General features: G+C 42.1%; 1 protein-coding gene across 6 annotated transcripts; it reads right to left on the reverse strand.

The window, feature by feature from the left end:
- Window positions 1-195: 195 nt before the first annotated feature.
- zmynd8 (zinc finger, MYND-type containing 8) lies at window positions 196-16,309 on the reverse strand. 6 transcript variants are annotated; one of them, XM_071917429.2, is made up of 21 exons: window positions 16,202-16,309; window positions 11,190-11,260; window positions 10,691-10,842; window positions 8,926-9,147; window positions 8,584-8,697; window positions 8,043-8,108; window positions 7,731-7,823; window positions 7,548-7,635; window positions 7,406-7,461; window positions 7,244-7,321; window positions 7,020-7,135; window positions 6,424-6,923; window positions 6,149-6,292; window positions 5,826-5,981; window positions 5,048-5,569; window positions 4,339-4,860; window positions 3,746-3,942; window positions 2,323-2,403; window positions 2,153-2,231; window positions 1,824-2,063; window positions 196-1,529 (listed from the first exon to the last, which is right to left on the reverse strand). In XM_071917429.2, the coding sequence occupies exons 1-21, from the start codon at window positions 16,213-16,215 to the stop codon at window positions 1,354-1,356; spliced, it is 3,687 nt and encodes a 1,228-aa protein (XP_071773530.2). In that variant the 5' UTR covers window positions 16,216-16,309; the 3' UTR covers window positions 196-1,353. The 6 variants fall into 6 exon arrangements, with proteins under 6 accessions (XP_071773530.2, XP_071773529.2, XP_071773531.2 ...); XM_071917428.2 differs by having other exon boundaries at window positions 5,036-5,569; XM_071917430.2 differs by lacking the exon at window positions 16,202-16,309 and adding an exon at window positions 15,207-15,325 and having other exon boundaries at window positions 5,036-5,569.
- Between the last annotated feature and the right edge of the window lie 6,549 nt (window positions 16,310-22,858).

A 22,858-nucleotide genomic window follows, 5' to 3' on the forward strand; every position in this document is an offset into this window, starting at 1 on the left:
ATCTGTAAATCTATTCTGATTATTCAAACCTGTTTTCGTAGATATTTTATCATTCTGTTTTGAGTAGGTAAAATATAGTTTTGATTAGTTAACATGTGTGACTACTGAGTGGTTAAATGTTAAAACCATGCGTAGCTGTCCTATTGCTAAAAAAAAAAAAAATCAGGGTCAAATATCTCATATTTTTGAAACGTCAATTTTACTGTACAGAATGTAAACAACAGCAGTGACAGTGTCCCGCTGACAAAATATAGTTTTATGAACCCTACCTATGCATCCATACAATAAATGAAATGAGTTCCTCCAAGACAAATATAAAATAATTTTTTTGTGACCGACAATTTGTCAAGAATGTACAGTGTCATCTGAAACATGGTAAATTATGTTCTCTGTGTTCAAAACCTACTTGTGACAATAACAGAAAAGCTGCTGATTTGACTGCTGAGTAACTAATAAGATACCAGTGTGATGTTATTCTGACAAGCATTGATATTACTCTCTACATTTCAATTGACTTTCAGATTTGCTTGTCCCTTTGGTGCAGGCAGGGCTATGTAATTCACAAAATGATTTATGATTTATTTTGCAGTAAGACTGGTGCGGGATGAAGCGGATGTTGGATACAGCGCTGAATAATACGTGAAGAGTAGAAAGATGAAACATTATGATAAAAAAATGTAAAAAAAAAACATCTGTTATTGACTTCCATGTGTTCCTTAATTCACTGCTGTTCATTGAGCAGTATCTATCAAATAGAAACAGCCTATTTAAAATGTTTGTATTTGTTATTTTCTTTGCACTATACAGCAGGCAACATCAGAATAACTGAAATAAATTAACATACAATACAAAAGAAGTAACTTACAGACATTTCTGTCAACAGTCCTCTAATCTAAAAGTGAGGTGGTCCATTAAAAGGGGTTAAGTTTTAGCAATCTTAAATCAAATCAGCCAATTGTTTCCCTTCACACTGTGACTACGTATATTATGTTTTCCAATGAAGCACTGGTATATGTTCATGAACACCTTATATTGGCAGTTCTAAAGAGACTGCAGAGTGCACGGATAAGCAGTATTTAAGTGCTTTAGAGGCATTTACTTGAAACTGCCCCCCTCTAGTGGTTAAAAGCTTTTTGCTGTCAATCTCCTTGTTGCCACATTGAAATGGGGAAAGATAGCAGTGCTCTGGGTGTAGTACGTCAGGCCAGAAAGGGAAAGAGGAGATATATAAATAAAACACATTTGGATTGCTCCTTTAGCAGCAGCTTGACAGAGAAAATGTTACATAGACATATTCTTGTAGTGAAAAAAAAAATCTATATAGATTTACATTTTCAAGTATGGTAAGACGGGTTATGACAGACTGACAGCAACATTGTCAGTGCTCTTCTCCATGTCACAGTCTTTGTCTGATGGTGCAGAGACCGAAGTGTCTCTGAGAGGGACTGGGCCACTGCCGGACTGTCCTAAACCTTTGTTTGGAGGCTCTGCTGTGGACTCAGCCTCAGGTTCTTGCTGTGGGGCTGTTGCTAGAAATAGGACAAAAGTGACAAAACACATCATTACATGTATGAAAATGTACCCTTCCATGTATAATTTACTTGCATGGGGAATTACTATCATTTGGAGAATAGACTGGTGTGCTTTCAAATTAGCCTGATTGGTAGTCTGGCTGTTGATCATGCTGGCAATGATCAAGCATCGGACTGATTGAGCATAGGACTGAGAGTTCGAGACTGGGTTAAGAGTTGCCTTAAGAGAGAACGATAGTTCTTGCTTGCTTGAATGTCATTTGTACCGTGCATGCTGGCATGTGCTGTTACCTGACTGGGTGCAGGACTTCATGTGTTCTGGCCAGTGGGCTTGCTGGCAGGGGTAATCACAGTAGCTGGTGTTCCAGCAGCAGTAGAAGATGGCCTCTTTCCTGCAGTTGGCGCACCACTGTTTCTTCTTCGTCTCATCCACTGCTTGCTGCTTCTCCAGCTCCATCTGCTTCTTCATCTCAGCCACCAACCTCTCCCTCTCCTGCTCCAGACTCTGCCTCATCTCTGCCATCGTCAACTCTACACACATGTGCTATAATTCAATACATTGTTTCACAAAAAAAATCTCAATGTGCAGTACTTTGCTGATTCAAAACAAAAGTTCTCACCAAGATTGTGCTTCATTTCTGACAACTCCTGTTGATGTAACCACTGTAATTTTTCTATTTCAATTCTCAGTCGTCTTATCTGTGGGAAAGACAACACTCGTTTAATATCCCATGACAGTTTTATGATCAGAATAGTATTCAGTCTCTGAGGGCTGAGATCAAACACCTACCTCTGCTATTGTATTCCCTGAAGTACTTTTAGAAAGGTCATTGTAGATTTCAGTCATTGTTCCTTTGATTGCATCCATTATCTGAAAGAACAGTAGACCATAATATTCAGATGTCTCAGTCAAGGAAAAAAGGATTTTATGGAAGGACCAGATTAATATTTGAAATAGCAATACAAATTTAGTTTTTTGCCTTATCATCTACAAGTCCCATCCATTGTGGACACAGTTAGTAGCCTACTTGCATAACAAAATCACCAAAGTTGTAGTTTGTAATAGTTCAAGCACGGATATCTCTAAAATGTTAACATTAATCGAGAGGGATGAATAATGCTCCACTGTGAAAATCCCATCATGACAGAACGTGCCTTTACCACACTACAGCACTTTCAGAATGTGTTTTTAAATCTTTCAGAGAAATACAGCTCATCAGTCACAGAACTTGTGTGCAATTAAGTCATTTAGCCAGTAAATGATCAGTCGGTACTGTAGTTACAACAAAGTTAAGGACAACATGTCCAAACAAGTGTCCGGCAGAGGCAACACTATCCTAAACACTTATATAGGGATGCCGCGATCGATTGGCCAGCAATCGGAATCGGCCGATATTCAGTACAAATATGAGATCGGAGAATTACGATAATGCTTTATAGTCGCCGATTGCAAAAACCGATCGATGACGCAAAACACGTGAGCCATTTCTCTTCTTGAACTTCTTGAATTCATATTTCTTTAGGCTACAAGTTAATTAAAAACACAAATCTTCATGGACAACCAGTAACATCACAGTCCGTCACGCCCGCTACTTCCCCTCATTTAATTCTCTGCTTATTTAATGCATCAATTCATCACATGCCACGTGCGTTCCTACATAATGGTCTGCACTCTGCACCGCTGTCCGCATTGTACTGGACGACGGTCGAGACCCTAACAGCGGAGAGGCAACTGAAAAGTCTCATTTCTCTCTCTCTTAAGAACATTCACTTATACAAAAACAAAGACTGAAACGGATATATATCTTCGGAGGGTGTTTCCATTTATTTAACTCGACTCAACAACACAGGCAAGTGGCAACAGTCTGAGTCTTGTGCTTCGGTTATCTCACTAAATCATGTTGCGCTTTAATGCGCTGCCTAGAACGCACATGGTTTTGTTTACATAATGATCAAGTAAATATTGAGGTAGAAAAAAAGAAAATGTGGATACTTTTTAACCAGGACTCAATTTGATGGATGAAATGTATGTAAAATGAAAACTGACCTATAATACTGCTATACCAGCTGCTATAACAAAACAAAAAAACTATCTATGGCCGATCGGTATCGGCAGATATGGCTCAGATGATCGGCGTCAAAAAACATTATCGGGGCATCCCTACTTATGAACTAAACTAAGTACTATAGCTACACATTTGAAAGATACTCACTTTATTAGTGTACTTGGCAATGTCTGCAGCAACGTCTGCTGAGCCAGTGGGGATCTGCAAGTCTACTGCCATTGGGGAAGATGAAGAAGCTGTGCCTAAACTTGACGCTGCCATCATTGCCACAGAAGCGGGGCTACTGGATACCAGGGTGACAGCCGACGTGGACGTGCTGAGCGGAGTGTCTTTTTGTTGAACAGCTAGGATAAAAAAAAAAAAATACTGATCAGCAATATAAACACGGACAAAACTGAGGGTCAAATTTTTACTTGGAATGTAAATTGCTAGATTTCTCAAACCGCCAATTTATTCAGCATACATAAACAGTGGATATCAAAAGTCTACACACCTTTCAAATTTTCTAATTATTATTACCTTGAGGCCTGAAATGAAACCCATTAAATCAGACATTTTCACTTCCATTTGGATATAGTAACTTGCAAAATCAAGGTAATAAACAAAAGTTCCACTCATTTTTGACAATCCATTATGGAATAATATACAATACTGTACATTTCTGGGTATACTGGCCCACACCATGGCGTACACTCATACTTACAAATGGTCTAACTTGTGAACTAAACCATGTCATCTACCTTTGACAGCCTGCCTGGTCTGATAGCGCGTGCTTTGTGAAGGCTGCTGTGCCAGCGATGAGGACACTGATGTTGAGCTGGTTCCAGTGGCCTGTGTCTGGGCCACTGTCTGGGCCTGGCCTTGCCCTGGCGATGGAGCCTGCAGTTGTGTGGTCGCCACAGGTTGCTGGTTCTGTTGCTGACGCTGCACCTTCTGCATGTGCCACTTCTGAGAGGAGGTCTGAAACTTGGCGGTGGGATTCCACACCACAGCTCTCTGCACCACTGGCACCGTCTCTCTGGGCAGCAGAGGGCGCTGTTTCTTCAATGCCGGTGTGGTGGAGGCTGAGGAGGAGGCAGGGGTCGGGGTTGGTGTTGGAGTGGCACTAGACAAGGTGGCAGGGCTTATGGCTGCAGGAGAGGCAGTAGTGAAGGAGACCATGGTAACAGGAATGGCCACAGGGGACTGGGAGGAGACACTGGAGGCTGAGGAAGGGGTCGTGCTGTTTTGAGACGGGGCAGTCGACAGGGTCGGGGCTTTACCTACAAGAAGAGACGCACGCATTAATCACTAGTTTCAGCAGCACAAATTTGCTGATGTTTCCAGATAGAGCAAAGTTAAGATGATACAAATGCAACAAAATGGACAAACCATTTTTCAATTTTTGCATTTTCAAGTATTTCTAGTGGGATAAGTAGAGAGAAGTAGAACTTTCACCTTCAAGCTTACCAGCAGCTGGCTCCTTAACAGTGGTGGTGTCTCTTCTGCTCCTCTTCCTCTCCTTGCCTCCCTGTTCCTCTCCAAGGTCAATAACCAGCTCCCTCTCTGAGTCAGAGTCCTCCACTGGCATGGGCTGCCTCACCTCCTCTTTCACCTGAGCCTTCTCTCTGGGAACAGGCGATGCTGGAGCTGCTTTGGTCTTCTCTGGGCTCTCTTTGTCCGAATCTGTGCTCGCTCTCTCTTTAGAGAGGGGATCTGATACTGTTGCACCAGCGTCACCGGCAGCAGATTTTGATGCCACAGGCACGTCTGGTTTGCCCTCCTTATCTTGACTGGGGGAAGGTTGGTCTTTGACTCCAGTTTTGGATGGCTCCTTCTGGCCTTTGACATTGGGCGCTGCATCCTGGCCATCCTTGGGCTTTTGCTCCTCATCGCTGGCGTACTCACTGTCACTGGAGTCAGATTTGTCAGAGTCCTCTGAGTCGCTGTGTTCCACGCCCTTATACACATCCTCAGAGATCTCATCTATACCTGCAACGCAAGGAGAAAGAAGGAGGTGAATATCCAACCTCCATCCAATAAGTTAGAGGATTCAGCTAGTACTGTGCAAGTACTCCAATTGAATTAAAAAGGTTCAATTGCGCATGGTATTCAAAGTCACATCCCCAAAATATGTTTCATTAAGTTACTTTACCATCTAGCCATGGATATTACCAACTATCAACTGAACAACTCAGAGTAGAAATGCTTCAGAAATTGCAATTTTTTCCAAGTATGCTGCACAGACCCAGTTGTGCCTTGCAACTCTCAATGGTTTTGTCCAAGTTGAGCTGGAAACGGCTCTTGATCTGTCTCTTGGTAGAGGTGAGGACTGGTGTCGCTCCTTGTTTCTGTTGAACTGTCTCACTAAGTTCCTTCAGGTCCATCTCTGCTTTACTCCGATCTGGCAGGACACAACAAACGCACAACAGCAACATCAACATCAACACTAGAACATGTAGATCACATTTCTGGCATAATTTGGTCCACAAGTGATCTGTATTTACTCATAGAGAATGGACATAATTAAGGACTTCCATGAATATTAGATAGTCAGCATGAGGGATTCACCTAGGTTGAGGTTCAGAATGCTTCCTGTTGGCGGTGTCTTCTCCTGCTTAGGAATGAGGGGTAGGCCAGGAGCTTGAGAGTGGAATGGTTTGGGGCTGTCCAAGGAACTGCCTGCAGTACCAGGTCGGGTATAGGCAGGTGATGCTGTACAGAGAGATTTAGTGTTAAACAATACCAGAGGAGGAGGGGCAGTCTCGCCCCAATAGACACATGCAATGACAAAAGTATATATTCTAACAGAGTGCTGCGAGAGTACAATGCATCTTGTTGCATACCTGTACAGTCCATGGACTCCTCCCCTGTGCTGTACTGGCTGTTTGGGGCTTTTGTCTGGGACTTGTCTGGTGTCTCCTGTTCCCCGTCCGAACCTGTATGGGCAGAGGAGTTGGTGCTCATGGGGGAACGAGGCATGTCACTGAGGGGGATCCGCCGGCCTGCCGTGCTCCCTCCCAGCCCAGCCCCAGACACCATGCTCCTGGCCATAGGCATCTTGGGCGATGCGGTCATATCAAAGCTCAGCTTGATCTTCTCCTGCTTCTCAGGTTTTATGGAGGTGGATAGGGGATTGGAGGGGTCCAGCAGCATCTGGAAGTTGTTGTCAGGGGTGTAGGGTGTCCTGAAGGGGGCGTAGTTAAACACTTCAAACCTCTTCCTCATGTTCTCCACGTAGACTTCCATCTCTTGCATGGCACTGTTGAAGATGCTCTTGGTCTTCTTCACAGAGAAAGGAATCTCTTTGGACATGAGGTAGCAATTGTTTAAAGGGACCCATGCCCTGAAGGATAAAGATTCACATCATCATGTGCCCTGTTACAGCAAAGCTTGAAATGTACCTCCAAGCCCAAGTGACTGAAGCGCAAAGGGCTGATACCTGTCATGCTGGCCAAAGAAGCGAGCATCCACCTGTCCATCTTTGTCCCGCAGAGCTTTAGCCGGCCAGAATGGGAATCCTTTCAGTTTGGCCCAGACTAGAGGGTGGGGGTTACTCTGCAGACACAAAACACTGACTAATTGGTTGTAATCCAGTGATGTGTGTTGGAATGGGTTAATAATCTGGTAGAATCATCATCAGAAACTTGAGGTTACTGAGCTTACACATGGCTCACAGAACCAGTTGTCTCTCTTTTGGCAGGCTGACAGGTAACACTCTGGACAAACTTCAATCTCGTTCATCTGTAAAACAAGAATCAAAGACATATGCACTTGAGTTTCAGCTCCAAACTAAAAATCTTTTCTGCCCCCAACCCATATACTCACCTCATGTTCACAGATTTTTACTATCACTCTAGCTGTAGCCGTGAGTTTGTGATTGCCTAAAACAAGGACATACATCTGCGTTAAACAATTTATTAACAGACTGGATTATTCTCACAGGTGGTGTCAAAGCTACGCAACATACCTCCATTGTATATTATACAGTTGTGCAAAATCCATTTTGCATCTGCCAAGAAGGCCTCTGTGCAGCCATACATTTTCTTTTTGATATTCTGCAGCACAAAAAGAAAAGGTCAGTGCCAAACTGACAAATTGGTCCACATTTGTACATTTAATTCTAAGAAATGTGTGACACCCTGTATTTTACCTTCTCGAGTGTGCAAAGATCCATAGGGTGAAAAATATATTCCGCATAATCTGGATGCTGTTCCAGAGAAACAGGTTTCTGAAAGGGTTCAGTCTGTATAAACCAGTAGATAGAAAAGAGGGAGAAGGTAAACAAACCCTCGTTTTTTTAATCTCAGGCCAAACTCACTGCATAACCTCCACCAGCACTGCACATGAACATGCTATCACCATGCTACTACTTAAAAGCTCTAAAAGCCACTTCAAACAAAAAGAGGAAAACCAGTGGAGGAAGAAATCATGATGGGGTCTTGTTAGTGGTGTGATTGATTACCCAATTAAAAGTCTTTCTCTGCGTGGAAGCTGCATGGGGGGAGTGAGATGACGAGCGGGGATGGTCCTGAAAGAGAGTGAGAGGGGCAGCTGTATCCTCACCACCAGCTAGCACTCTTTAGTTTCATGGTTTCAAGCCATGACAGGCCAATTATAGTACACTGACTGTGATTGTTAGTGGTGTTATTAGAGATCATTTACACATGCAAATCAATATTACATCACGCTGGACAGATATGTGGACAGTTAATATTTCAGGGTGCAGATATTGACATCAGGCACTACTGATGGGAATAGCATAGCATGACTGGAAAACGGGCATGGTGTTTGGCTGCATAAGCATTCTTAGAATCACAAGACTGGCCAACAAAAAGACATGCCAATATCCAATAGTGATACATCTCAATGTACAATTAGAAAAAGCAGAAATGAAAATGAGAATAAACAGAGAGTACCCTGTCTGTAATAAGCCTGTCTGCCCCAAACGTAACTAATCACTTTGGTAGTGCGACTCCCCTGTCAAGATGGATCGTAGTACTTACACCTGGCTGTTTCATCTTCTGAAGGGCAAACTTTAGCAGGTAAGACAGCTGGTCTATAGTTAGCATCATCATGGCTTTGCTCTGAGTCTCTATACACTCAGCAACCGTTATTTTCTAAAAGACATCAAGAGGAAAAGAGTTGTAAACTTTGCAGTTAACAATTTGTGCAATTCCCCATTATAGCATGCACTGTATGTAGGATTAAAATGTTTTTGTCGCTTATGGCCTTAGTCCAACCCTTTTGAAAGGTCTTCCAGAATCAAAGACACATTACAGTGGGTTGAAACTATAGGCTTTAAAATATGGTTTCCATCACCCATATACACATTCCTGGGTGAGTACCTCACACTCTGGACAGAACCAGTCGCCCTCGGGCTCGGCTGGTAGTTTGAGGCACTTGGCGTGGTACACCCTGGGGCAGAGCTCACAGCAGAGCACCTGGCCCTCACGGTGGCACAGCCAGCAGTAGAAGTCATTCCTGCCATCCTGCGGTACAACATCAACAGGGTCTGTGGTGAGTGCTGGCTGCTTCACATAGTAAAAGGGACCATGTCTTAGTTCTGACTGGAATGTAGGCAAAAGAAACACAGAGTTGGGGAGGGTCAAAATCAGGCCAGAGATTACAGAAGCAGAGCATGCACAGAATCAACATAAGGTACACATACTGAAATCACAGGCAAAACACAGACTGCTGTGAGCCCTGATAAGTACAAGTGTTACATATTGACTGTTGGTTGAAACATCACCATGAAAATTTGTCAAAATTTACTGTGATGAAAATGACCTAAAAAAGATAATAGGTCTGACTAATTATTCAGAGTCCTGTGACTCACTCAGCTCTCTGATCTCAGTCTGTGTTTTGGTACACACCTATCACCAATCAGCAGAGGGGTAAACCGTGGGAAAAGCCTTGATTAAACCCGTAAAAGCTCAGGTAGTTACAGTGACTGCTAATCATTTACAAACTCAATCTAAAGTGCTCTGTGTGAGCCCACTGGCTCTACCTATGACACATTAATCAACTGCTTTAAGCAGAAGCAAGCAAAGCATGTGAATAAAAAAATGTGAGCTAAAGGTTGAGCTAAAAGTAATCACATGATTGTCTTAGATTGCAAAGCACTTCATTAAATAGCAACAGCTGAAAAAGCATTCATTAAGATTTCTTGACTTTAAGTAGGACTCCAACTTGTCATACTGTGAGTTTACTGCTGAATATTGCAGTGATATGGATTACAATACGACTGGACTTTTCTTTTTCAGCACTTAAAAAATATTCAGGTGTGTGTGTGTGTGTATGTAAAATGTCATAAAGAACATACAACACAGTTCAGTTGAGCACTATCTGGTGTCTCCACATTTGAGCAACATAAAATTTATTGTGGGATATTGTAATCCACTCTGATTGTACACTAACATTTTTACATAAATCAGCTACTGACATCATCAGCAGTCATCACAGTCAGCCATCAATATTGGTTCACCTGGGTGTTTACCATCACTACCTTCATTTTGAACTACAGGCTTTTTTTTCTGTTTCACTTTTCGTTTTGCCTGTTTGTATTATCATTAATGAGAGCCTGGGAAAAACACCCTGAAAGCTTGTATTGAACATGGATCCCCGGGGCAGCTAATGTTGGATGTTGACTGTTCATGAACTGACATGAAGATATGTTTGTATTATGCTAAAAAGTGAAAATACCGTATACATTTTTTAAATATAGGTTGGCATATCATTCAAGGGCAATTTCACAACAAAAATATACAGGAAAACTTAAAACCAGTGTTCATTCTGAATATATGTTTGTAGCTCATGATACTGAATGTTCACTTGGTGCAACATTCGTCTGGGTTGATTTCCTGCTAGAGAAGTATTCAAGATTTTTAAAAAGTCAAGCTAAACGTAATTCAAATGAAACAACCAACAATGGTCAATTATTTAAAAAATGTTTTAATCGCTGAAAAGAACATTTTTAAAGCCTCAGAAAAAATATGAACAATTCAACAAAATATTTGAAAATATGAATTTAAGTAATTCAATTTAAGATTTTTTAATGACACACAAGCTCATTCACAACGAGAGGAGATGAGTCAAGGATAGAGGCTGTACCTGGTCTTTGCTGCTGCTGACGGCACCTGGTTTCTTCTTCTTTTTCATTGGGCTGGGGGAAGTTTCAGCAGATGAGTGACCATTGGATGAGTGAGAGGGGCTCGGCATCTTACGTTTCTGGGTCACCCGCTCTGCTGACCCCGGGTCTGAAACTGCAGACAGAAGTCAAAGGTCATACAAACCAGGGAGTGCAGATTGATGGCCTCCTAAAAGGACGTGCAAAGATCGGATGTGAAGCACAGGAGGTTGACTGTGCTCATACAGTAGGCTGCAGCCAGTAACCATGGTGACATGCATATGACAGCAATGTAAAAAGCAGTATGGAAGCTAATCCTCCATCTTGTTTCTTCTGCAACACATACACACAAACCACAGTCAGACATGTACACACATCCGTGAAGCAAAACCAAAACACTTTAAACATTACCGTGTAATCTCATAGGTATAAAAATAGCTTTTCTGAGCTTTCTATAAACAGCCGTGCGCAGTATCTTCTTACCTTTGGATCGTGTTGAGATCTCCATTCCTTCTATTGCATCTGTCTCAGTCTTCCCCTCCTCCTCAGCCACACTGACGCAGAAAAGAGAGAGGCATCGTCAAAGCTTTGGCAACCTCTGGGATATAACCTACGGCTGAAGATACCTCATACAGATCTCTTTGTTATTTTATAAGTTGAAAACAGCTATTACAAATAAGAGTGAGCTCTTACTGGATCCAATACCATCACAGTTCTATCTAAGTAGCCTAGCAAGGTAAACTGTCCTTTAAGGCAAAGTGAAGGAGGTAAGAATTTGATCCATCATGTTGCCCAGTCATATCCTGCTCAAAGCTTGAGCTTCATGACTACATGGTCAGTGAATAATTGAGATGAAAACAGTCACAAATAGTTTCAAGTTCCCCATCTGAGGCAATATCATAGCTACTACTGCTTGATTCAGAAAGGGAGTGCTTCAATCAGATCAAAACAACCTACTCATTACTGACTCATTTGTTAGCTATATTAGTCTGTATACCAGTGGTGGCATTTTCAAACATAAGACTGTAATATGTGCCTCCGATGTTTATTTTAAAACGGTCTCACCTACTTCTTAGACATTCCCCTCATCCTACTGGAATGGGGTTATTCTAGCCATGAAAGTCCATTAGGCCAAAAGGCAAACTGTTGACACCAAGAGAATTCTGATGAGACTTGAGCTGTTCACTTAGGAACAAGAGTATCATAAATCTTGCTGTGGCAAGCAAGTGTCCAGCTCATACTGTGCAAAGTTTAGGACAGGCTTAATCCTCCAAACCATTATGTCTAGAAAAGCAGTGTGCTAAAAACACTAGTCCCAGAGGATCAGTGGGATATGAATGATAAGGTCAAAGGTCAGGGAGGGAAACTGTCACCAGCCACCAGCCAAAGGCTGCTAAATGTTGTGTGTTTGTTTTTGAGTGTTAAGTTTCTCCAATTTGGCAGGTAAATACTCATTATTTTTAGGACAATTTCTATTGGTTTGGCTGGGGAAATACTGAAAATGGCTTGCAAATTCTGAGATGCACCAGCCATTGTATCTGACCGATGGAAAGAAGAGTTTTCTACCCTGTCAAAGCTCAACTGGTTTCCATCAGCACATCAAAATGGTCCAGAAATAAATTAATTTACCTAGAGCTACATTGCAACGAAGCAAATGGGATATTTGAAATCTGCCTAGTGTGCAAAAGCTCTTAATTTCTCTGGATTTTTAAAAGGAAGGCCTATTATCTAGGATGTGGGTATGCAGGCTGATTTGTGAAGGGTAGGTCTTATATTATGCAGTATATCATGCAGACAAACCATTTACAGCTTCAGGACTCATTTAAAACTAATGTTTAACCATTATATACTGACAGGCCATGTACTGATAGCTTGGTGACTCAGTCAATCGACCTGAAAGTGAAGAAAATGTCTTCTGTTCAATAAAAACATAAATAAACCAATACAACAATGGCCCAAAATGTGGTGCCATTCTTTACTCTATTCTACTAAAGCATCCGTCTTCTTCCACTGGCCACAGGTGTTTAAATAGTTAACATGAAAACACTGGATAACTGAGAACAGCAGAATCCGCAATGTCTGAACGTTCTGACATAAATATATGTGAAAAGCATTCAAATGGATTATCCTTCAGTTTTAAAACACCTTGTAGTGAGATTCACTGATCAACTGGCCAACAGACAGCATCTCATTCTGTATTGCACAACCACAACCCCAGTCCTGTTTGCAAACAGCAACATTTCCTTGAAATGAAAACCACATTCTTGTGAGAGAGCCACTTCTTGTAGAGAAAACTGTCCAACAGGTTTTGCCCAGTATCAGCTCGACATGAAACGTCTTGGCTTTCAGGCGCCCTGGTGTCGGTCCTATTATTGTTGCCATTTTCTCTGACGCCACAGCAGATGCACCCACCTCACCGCTCAGATGGCTTCAGTTTTGCCACATTTCTATTTCACTCCAGAGGAGAGCACCATAAGAGTGTTGTGTATGAAAAACAAAGATAGACGCTCACTCAACACAAAAGGACTGCCTTTTCCATTTCAATATCTCGTTCATTCTCTCCCCCCTCCTCCTCCATCACAAGGGAAAGAAAATGACAGGCAGGAGCAGAGCACATCTGCAGACGGACAGGAGTGCAGAGAAATGGCTTTACTGGCCTCCTCATCTAACCTGTCTGAATAGCCTCAGACAATCTACCTCAGCAACGTCCTCTCCTGTCCAGGCCAGGAATACAGCAACAACACACAAAAAGAGAGAGACAGAGACAAGGTGGAAAATCATTGCTGCCCATTCTGACAAAATACACATTTTAAATTAAAGACCACAGAGCATACAATGTAGCCTATTGTAGCCTACTGATACATCCCTTTCCACACCCACCAATGACATAACATCCATGCCTCAATGTAGGAAATCAACAGCATACCTTTTTTCTTTACTCACACACAGATTCTTCAGCCTATTCTTTAATCTTTTTCAATTATTGAGGGCGTTGGGGGATGAGGGAAAAGATGGGTCCAGGTTTCCCAGAAGGGCCTTCTCTCCCTGCTGCTCTCTCCAGCAATTGTCAATCTTTAACCTCGGCTGCGGGCTGCCGATTGGTTCGAGTGCCACACGGAGGTGCCTGATTGGGTGCCGAGCTCAGTGTGCCACACAGGCTCTCTTCTCCCCACTCTCCTCAGCCACAGTGCTGCAATGCAGAGAGGATTGCTCCTCACTACTGCTAAAAACCTCCTGAAAACCAAGTCCCTCACTCCCCTAAAAACCATACAGACCACACTGGCAGTGTGCCTTTTATCAAACATGGAAGATGTAGTTCCACAGGCTTGACGGGCTGCAGATCAGATTCCCTCCCTCGCTGTGCTCTCAGCCAGTGTGTGCGTATGGCGTCCATTTTGAAGACACTCTCTCCCTGACTGCTGTGCGCACTGCACACACAGCACATACACACGGCTCCAGTCGACTCTGCTGTAAGGAGCATACAGCTTACCAGTGAACCAGTATGCTGGAATGCAGCAAGGGCCTTAACACTGAACACAAAGACAGGATTGAAAATGTCACAGGCCTCCCAGTCAAAATGGACGGCTGTGGTTTATAAAATACACCGGCTACTGCCAACAATCTTTCTCCTTCTCCGATGCCTTTTCAGCTGCCATTAGTATACCTTCTCAAAATCAATATCTGCTTGGGCTTTTTGAGCCTGGGCTACAGTAAGCTGAAATAATATATACAGATCCAACTGTGAAAGCAAAGCCATCAGTGTCATTCTTTCTATGGAATCAATTTCAGATAGACCTCCTCATTATTTGGATTTCTTATTTCATTGGCATAGAGCATGAAAGCATGAACAGGAACAATGCAACACAACCAAACCAACTGGTACACATACAATAACCATGAACCACACTTTAAAAGGAAAACAAATGTGGGGGCCAAGGAGGTCATTTGGAGAGGTCAGACAGCAAGGGTTTGGTGAATAATTTAAAGACGAGGACCAGCCGTGAAAAGGATTTTTTTAGTATTGCCCCACAAAATAGGCTGTGTCGTTGCAATGCAGATTTAAGTCCGCCAACATCCACCCTCACACCAGAGTGGAATGAAGGGATTAGAGGCATTACCAAACACCATTCACAAAAAGCCAAGGGGTGAAAAGATTTGCTCTTTCAATCAATGCAGAGTGCTGCTGAACCCTGGTCGAGCAACACTACATGTGTGCCATTATATCTGGGCCATAGTTCCCCTGGTCATTTTTAAGACAGCTTCTTTGTCAATAGGCAATCCAGTAATAATGAAGAATTAAAAAACTACCGCACGTTCCATCTGGAACACATCACATGTCCAAGAATAAAATGACATTCCTGATAAACTGGAAGAAATGGATAAAATCATTAATCAGAGTTAAAATGTTTACCTGAACCTAAGAACCATGATAGGGTGAAGTGACTCATACATACAGGAAACCAGCAAACAGCATTATGTATGAATAGCATGCATTCAAACCTGGTCGAGTTCAAACAGGTATTCTAGCCTCTTTGAGGAGATGAGTTTTCTATGCAGTGCCTTTTAAGAGAAAGTCCTTTCCTTCTTCCTTCCTTCTCTGTCACATACAAATACCCAGAGTGCTTGGAGCAGAGGGACAGAAAGGGGAAGCTCTCTAAAATGGCTGCCACTCGGCAGCAGAGAACAACACTGTGAAGCAGAGCACACCATTAGGCCCAGGCAATCCCTCCAACTCTGTGATAAATAAGCTTCTGTGACATATATAGTCCTTAGAGAACTGGTATTTTAGAAAACTGGAGAGCAGCTTACAGGATTAAAGTCTGATCAAAACATGTTTTATTATTCACCATGTAAAAAGGGCATTAAGGTGAGGTGAACTGGGCTTTGGGTGGGGTGCAGAAAAACAAGACAAGACAACTATTAGTCCTTTCTTCATTGTCACTTTGGTCTGGCATACGATTAACAGCAGTGCCCTCCTCCCCTGCCCTGGTGCCAGTCTGAGGCCTAAATTATTCTTGCTGTGCTGTCAGTTCACCATCTGTTAATTCCTGTGGGGGCTCCCCTGTTCAGTGCTCCCTCTCTTTCTCCCATCCTGCCTTGTTCCCTCAGCAGGCCTGCCATCTTGACAGCACAGGCCAGTGGCAGCCAGCTTCGAACTCCTGCTTCCCACAAAAACTCAATCCTTTCTAGGTCTTGACAAAAGAAAGCAGCTCTCCTCAGTCAATATAATATGACCATTACACCCCTTCTGAGCTCCCTCAACCCACCATGTGTCCAGAGAGTCACCCAGTTAGGAGAGGCAGTCTGTTGTCTGCTGTGCTGTACTATGCTCTGCTCTCCTTCCAGGCTCCACTCCTATGCTGTGGGGTGACAAACAGACTCTCCCTCCCCCCAGTCTGTCAGACAAACCTGTATTACTCAGGCACATATCTCACACAGTGGCTGGTGCCTTATAAATAGAGTAGTATATGTGAAAGAATGAAAATCAAGCTTACCTCTGTGGATGCATGGCTAAAAAACTCAGTGTGATATGTCAATGCTTATTAAAACATGGAGGACAGCCCTGTCAGCCCTCACCCTGCTCAGAGCACAGCCACGGCTCTCCAAGCTGTCCGATTCACTGCTCTGATACAAGGCACACTGAGAGTGGCCACGCTCGCTGCTGAGATGTAAGGCAGCTGCTGATTGGCCGGTGCATTTCCTGGCTGCTTGTCTTTTGTTTAGCACAGGCAGGCTGAAGCGCTGTGCTTACAGAGGGAGCGGAGATAGGCCTACATCAAAATAATCAGCCATTGCGCACCTACAAGCTGCTAAGAAGATTGCACAGAGCTGTTGTGGATTCCTAAACTTGCTCTACAGCATGTGCTTGAATTTTCAAGGAAAGTCAGCAGATGGTTGCATGAAGGACAGGCCTGAGGCCTGTATTCCTAAGGAGGCCTTTGTCTCACTAGCTCCCACCCTCAAGTCAAACTATCCATCGTGGGGAAGGAAAAAAACCTGCTATACAAATACAAGCTAACGGCAAGCAGACACTAAGTGAAATTTATCTGCTAGGTTTCTGTCACATATATATACATGTTTATAGACAATGCTAAAAATGTAGGCTAAGATACTGTCATGTGATATGCCCAATATTGCCCTTTGAACTGTTGTGATGGGGTGTTATAATACGGTCACAGATAGGCCAAGACTATTCTGTTAAAGAAACATGAAGATTTTCAGTTTTGGACCAGATTAAACAATATTTTCATAAGATTGAAAAATAAGTATGGCAGTTCTCAAGACATTATGAGTGCAATTCTTCATTATTTTTTACAATCTTGCCATTTTCTTGGGAACTACTTTTGTTTCTGTTTTTTACTGAAAGATTAATGGACTAGTAGCAGTCATTACTTATTAGTCTTCAGCTTTATTTTCCATGATTAAAATTATTTGGTCAATTACTGAATAACTTTGAATTAATATCCCATTACAAATAATACTACAATAAAAAAAATATTTTGATTAATGACTTAATCGCCTTGCATTTTTAACTTAGATCTTAAGACAAGTGTGAGGTTATCTTAAAGTTATGGAACCATACAAACAAAACTTAAAACTTTGCTTCAAAGAATGACTTAGGAAGGAGCATGAGTATAAATGTGAACTGTAAAGCTCTTCTCAGATGGGGGTCCCTCAGACAAAATCTTATCAACTGGGGGTATGTGGCCTAATTTATATCTATTTAACCATACAAACAAAGAATGACTTAGGATGGAGCATGGGTATAAATGTGAACAAGACTAGGCTGACCTAGTGGAAGCCGGGCCATTGATGTCTCTGCCCTCTGCATTGTAGTGATATACTATATAAGTGGCACTTTGTGGCAATTTTAAATGCAAACAACGCAATATCACATATACCACCATAACTGTGTAGGTATTGACGCCACTTCTCACACAACTTTCAACAATGAGTAGTCAGTCAGTCACTACTACTAGCTACTTTCAGTGCTCTAGGCCGGTCCCATGGGCCCGGCAAAAACAAGTACAAACTCAGGGTTAGGGCTGAGGTTGAAGAAGGCCTGTGTGGGTCGCAACACGAGTGTGATTCAGTAAATGACTGTTTTACCTTGCCTGTTCCTTGAAAACTTATCTGAGAAAGTAAAAACTTTTCTGAAGAATATAAAGCGTTTTAGGTTTTAGGCAAAAGTTACAAATAAAATCGATCCTATGCTGATTTTTTTTCCTTAACAAGGTGTTGGGAATCCAGCCTATGTGTGTGTCTTATTGTGTGGAAAGGTTTTTATATGGACACTTCAGCTGACCAAAAAAACATCTTGATTCATTCATTTATGTCTCAGTCTCGGCCAACTTTTATCATTGCTATGTGACAAGTGTCGTGTGTCAGACCAAAACAGAATCCTACCCCGATAGGCAATGGGCTACAACATTGTAACCGTGCAATATCAATACAGATTTTAGGTTTTTTCTTGTTTTTCTAGCCTTATCTTTTTTTGTTTGTTTTCACTTGCTGAGTTATTTCGAACATCAGTTTTGTTGTCTTATTTTTGGCAGACGGCACCTCATTTCTATTTCCATATTTCACAGCATCATAAGGAATTTGTCGCTTTGGAAATCCACTTAGACACACATGTAGCTCCCACACACATTTGTATGTCACCAGAGAGGTAAGAGCACAGAGGCAGCTAGCAGCAGACAGAGATTTAGTGTCTTGCTTAAGGGACCCTTTGACAGAAATGAATTCTGGATGTCTCAGGGATTGAACCACCGCCAAAGTGAACATACCATAACTTTAGAATTCATAAAGTATCAAATGTTTAATTTACAATTGCTAATTCATATATTTGTGAAAAAATATCAGTTGGAAACTAGTTGGAATAATAAATTAAAGTTGGTTAACAATGAAATCTGGTTGGCAACGCATATAATATTCAGCTGTGGGCATATTAGCCACAGGTCCCTTTCATATTTCACACAATTTATAGCATTAGTCATGATGTGTGTTTTTGGTCATACTTTATTTGGATAGTCCAATGTTGATACTCAACTTCCTATCAAGTGACTACAATGTGTCACTAAAAAGTCAACTGAGTTTCAAGTGATACTCAGAATTATGTGAAAAGTAGTCCATAGATATTCAATGTCTGGGCTAGGGTTAATCTTAGGTTTGGGGTTAATGTTAGAATTAGGGTTAAGGTTAGGCTAAAGTCAGGGTTAGGGTTACATAGTTTGTGGAAATGTATCCAATCAACAAGTGACACTTTGTTGAACATCTAGGCTACTTTTTGTCACCTGATAGTTGATTAGCAACATTGGACTATCCAAATAAAGTGTTACCGTATTTCCGTTGGGAGGATTGTACCCTCACCTGTACAGTGAATGTTTATGCATTGATAAGCTCAGTGCTCATCACCAGTAAGTTGTAATCAGGGATGTAGTGGAGGGTAAACCCACCTAAAGTCAGCTTACCTTTTATTTGCAGAATAGAGTCTAGCCACCGTTTTAGGCTGACATAAATCTTTATGATGTATAGTACATTCATAGCATACATTGTAGTAGGTAGCATTAAACTGGTCATGATGATCACCAACTGGAGCCAACCTTTTCATTTACAGGTATATCTCTGGTTGTACTATTAAATGTGCTTCTTCTGTATTAGATTTAGGTCTAATTTGTTATGTGGCCTGGGCTGGGCTACCTGGAAAGCAGCTGCCTGCACTGTCCAGGTGACTGCAGCCTCTCGTGCTACTCGAAGGACAGCAGCGACCTCTTGTGGTAAAATGTATTTTATCACTGGGCTAGCCTCTAGGAGTATAATAATACTGAAACGAACAATTCTTCATTTGGCTGGGGACCCCTGGAGGTCACTGAACCAGAGTTTGGACACCAATGCACAAACCAACCACTGTTTTCCTACATATTAGATGGTCACAGATGCTGACACGTTGTATTAAACATAAAGAAAGATGGTGCATTGGCGCTCGCGGACACTGTCAAGCTCTCTCAGAAATGTTAAGCTACAATTCTGACTTTTGCATGGTGGCTCCTCAGCAAAATGATTGAATCATTTCACACACTACAAGACGTTAGCAGAACAACAGATGTGTACACGGATGACTGTATTCATCACAGGTTTCACACTCCCCCCTCCTAACTGTTATCACCCCATCTACAGCAGAGTATCGCTATAGCTATAACTGAGTGTGTATTTCTGTACGTTACCGAGTCGTATCTAACAGTAAAGCTCTTCTCAGATGGGGGTCCCTCAGACAAAATCTTATCAACTGGGGGTACGTGGCCTAATTTATAACTATTTGAGTTTGAGGGGGCTTGACCTGAACAGGTTTGGGAAGCTCTCCAACACAGGTCCATTTTCACATTGGGTAACTAGCTAGGTGACTAACTTAGCTAGCTACCGTGCGACTGGACAGGTGAAAATACTCAAGCGGTCCGTTTTGCCAGATATATTAACGTTACATTGTACTGTTGTGACAGCCCTGTTTTTGTAACAACGGTGTAACACACATATTATGCCGCTTACCACTGTTCTATACTGTTTTGTGTCCCAAGTTTCAGACAGCCTCTCCAGCTTCACAGGAGGCCGGCCCGGTAACGGGGGCAGCTGCAGTCCCCAAGATGGCGCCCTAGCCAGGCTTTCTCTGTCTGTCTGTTCCGGGCAGCAATACAGGGTGTCTGCAGGTCGTTGAAAAGTCTTGAAAATGTTTTAAAGTAAGTTATCCAAATTCAAGGCAGTGAAAGGTCTTGGTTACGGTTAAATGTTGCCTTTGAATGTTAAATACGTTTTCAGAGGGCTTAGGAGTTTAGTTTTTTCTCAGTGCACTACTTTTCTAGAGGTAAATCTCCCCTACAGGCAGATTATCAGAGTACACAGACAGGCTGTATACTTTGATAGGCCTACTGCAATTTTTTTTTTTTTTTTCCCCGAGCTTATTTTTTCAGTGAAGTCTGTCTTGAATTTTATTTTAATTGGCATTAAAATATCTTAAAACGTCTTATATGTAACTTGCAGAAACCTGATGCAGTCACCCAGGCAAAATACTGTACAAGAAAATGTGGCTTTTCCTACTAAGTGTGCTTTTTGTGATCAATCACATGAGACCACTGATCTCTTTAACATAATTAATTATTTAGACCTGCTTTACTTTGTGGTTTCAGAAGCATGCTTTACTGCACTTGTGGCTTTCGAGGTAACCCTGTCATCTGAACGATAAACAATTTCAGACTGATTATCTCTCAGCTAGTTCCTTATAATAAGGAATTATTGAAGAGAAATGTTATGTTATGTTATGTTTCTTTTCAGAACAGCTGGTTTTTCATTTCCACGGTCAAACCAACTATCAATGTGTAATGCATCAGAAACAGACCGGGTCACTAAGGATAAAAATGTATATCAAATATTAGGCTAAAAAGTGAGCATCATAGAATATGTACAGGTCTAGCTTATTGTGTTTTAAGGTAGTTTACTCACTTGATTTGACTCAGAAAAATGCCAGTGCTAGAAAATGCAGCAGGCAGGCCTGTAATATGGAAAAGAGTCCTTGGTGTAAGCCTAAATATTCATGTTGAAATCTGTAGAATAGCATATTAGGTTACCAGAAACAACAGAATGAACTGGATCAAAGCACAAACTCAAGAGGGAAAGGAGAGCTTAATTCTCAGTGCTGAAAGTGGCAACCCTATGCTCAATAACAAAACAGTGAACTCAAGTCATCTTCTCAACAATAAATAAACAAATGTCTTTTGTTGGTGTGACTTGGTGTGTAAATCATTGATTTCCCCATATTTAAACACTTCTTAAAGAAAAGCCCATGATAAACTCTCACCCTGTAAATCTGAATACTATGACACTCTCATACAATCTCTCAATCACACAGTTTGTTGACCTACAAGTGATACCTGTGTGATTTTCATACAAGCTCCTCAGAAGTTAGCTCTCAAAAATTGTTCCTCCCTCCCTTTTTGTTGTTCATTGTGTTTTGTTATAACTTGAATGTTGAAGTTGAACGTGGTTGTGTTATATTTCCTCTTGGATCAATGTGGCATAGAGTGTGCATGTGTGTGTGTGTGTGTGTGTGTGTGTGTGGGGGGGGGGGGGGGGGGGGGGGGGGGGGGGGTTGCAGCAAAGAAAGGCATGCCGTTAGTTGTTTGCAGGTAAAGCAATCTGAATACATTAATGATTATGGGGCTATCTCCTGTCCTTTCAAACTGTTATCTCCTGTCCTTTCAAAGTAGAGAGGCTGAGTGGGGAGGGGGGAGGGGATGAAGTGTCTCACACTCATGGACAGAGGGGGGAGGTCAGTTTTCCATGTTTGGTGGGGGAAGGGGCACAAACAGAGGGCCATGGGCCCCCCTTAGGTCTCTGTGGAATGTAATTGAGGCTCTCTCACCCATGCACACACACAAAATCACACACAACAAAAATGCACAAGCATTTATGGTTATTGTGATATCTGTTTTGAAGATTCCATGCGACCCTTAAAAATCTCCAAATACTAGGAAAGGATCTACAAACAACTGTATTGATCTGTACTAAGCCCTGTGTGCCTCAAGTGACCCATAAGTCTTAATTGTGAATAACTGGATGAATGCCTGATCCACATTTACCATAACTTAACAGTTAAGGGAATAACCTCTGCCTTGCCAATCCACAGAAGTTTGAGCGGATTTTGTGAATGTGGAGCCTACAAGAAAATGGCATGACAGGGGTAATGAACTTCACTGCCTTTCTCAACAGAACTCCTTTGAAGACAACACTTGAGAGGTTTTAAGTAAAAAAAAAAAAACGTTTCCACCTCAGTAGTGCCATTTTTTTCCATCCCACTTTTCTTTTTTTTTTTCCGCCTCAAAGATTCTATGCTGATTGTGGATAGAATTATGTCCAAACAGGAAAGAGCAAGTAAGGAGCTAATTACCTAATATTTTACCCCACCCCCCCACCCCCTCCCCCCAGTCACTCTCCCATCCCCCCCCTATCCTCCTGTTCTCCCTCCATCTTTGGCCCTCACTCCCTCCCCAGCAGTTGAAATTCAACACCAGTGTGCCGGAGAGATCACCATGGAGACAGTTTCTTCCATCCTCCATGGCTTCTCTACAGGGGCCACAGGGGGCCCATACACTCTCCAACTGATA

The sequence above is a fragment of the Centroberyx gerrardi genome, chromosome 5, assembly GCF_048128805.1.
Source record: "Centroberyx gerrardi isolate f3 chromosome 5, fCenGer3.hap1.cur.20231027, whole genome shotgun sequence".
Lineage (NCBI taxonomy): Eukaryota > Metazoa > Chordata > Actinopteri > Beryciformes > Berycidae > Centroberyx > Centroberyx gerrardi.

Coding starts and splice junctions, on each gene's coding strand:
- zmynd8 (XM_071917428.2), bottom strand. Junction 8,109..8,583: donor AGAAGATGAAACAGCCAGGT/GTAAGTACTACG, acceptor ACTCTCTTTCAG/GACCATCCCCGCTCGTCATC. Junction 5,982..6,148: donor CATTCTGAACCTCAACCTAG/GTGAATCCCTCA, acceptor GTGTCCTGCCAG/ATCGGAGTAAAGCAGAGATG.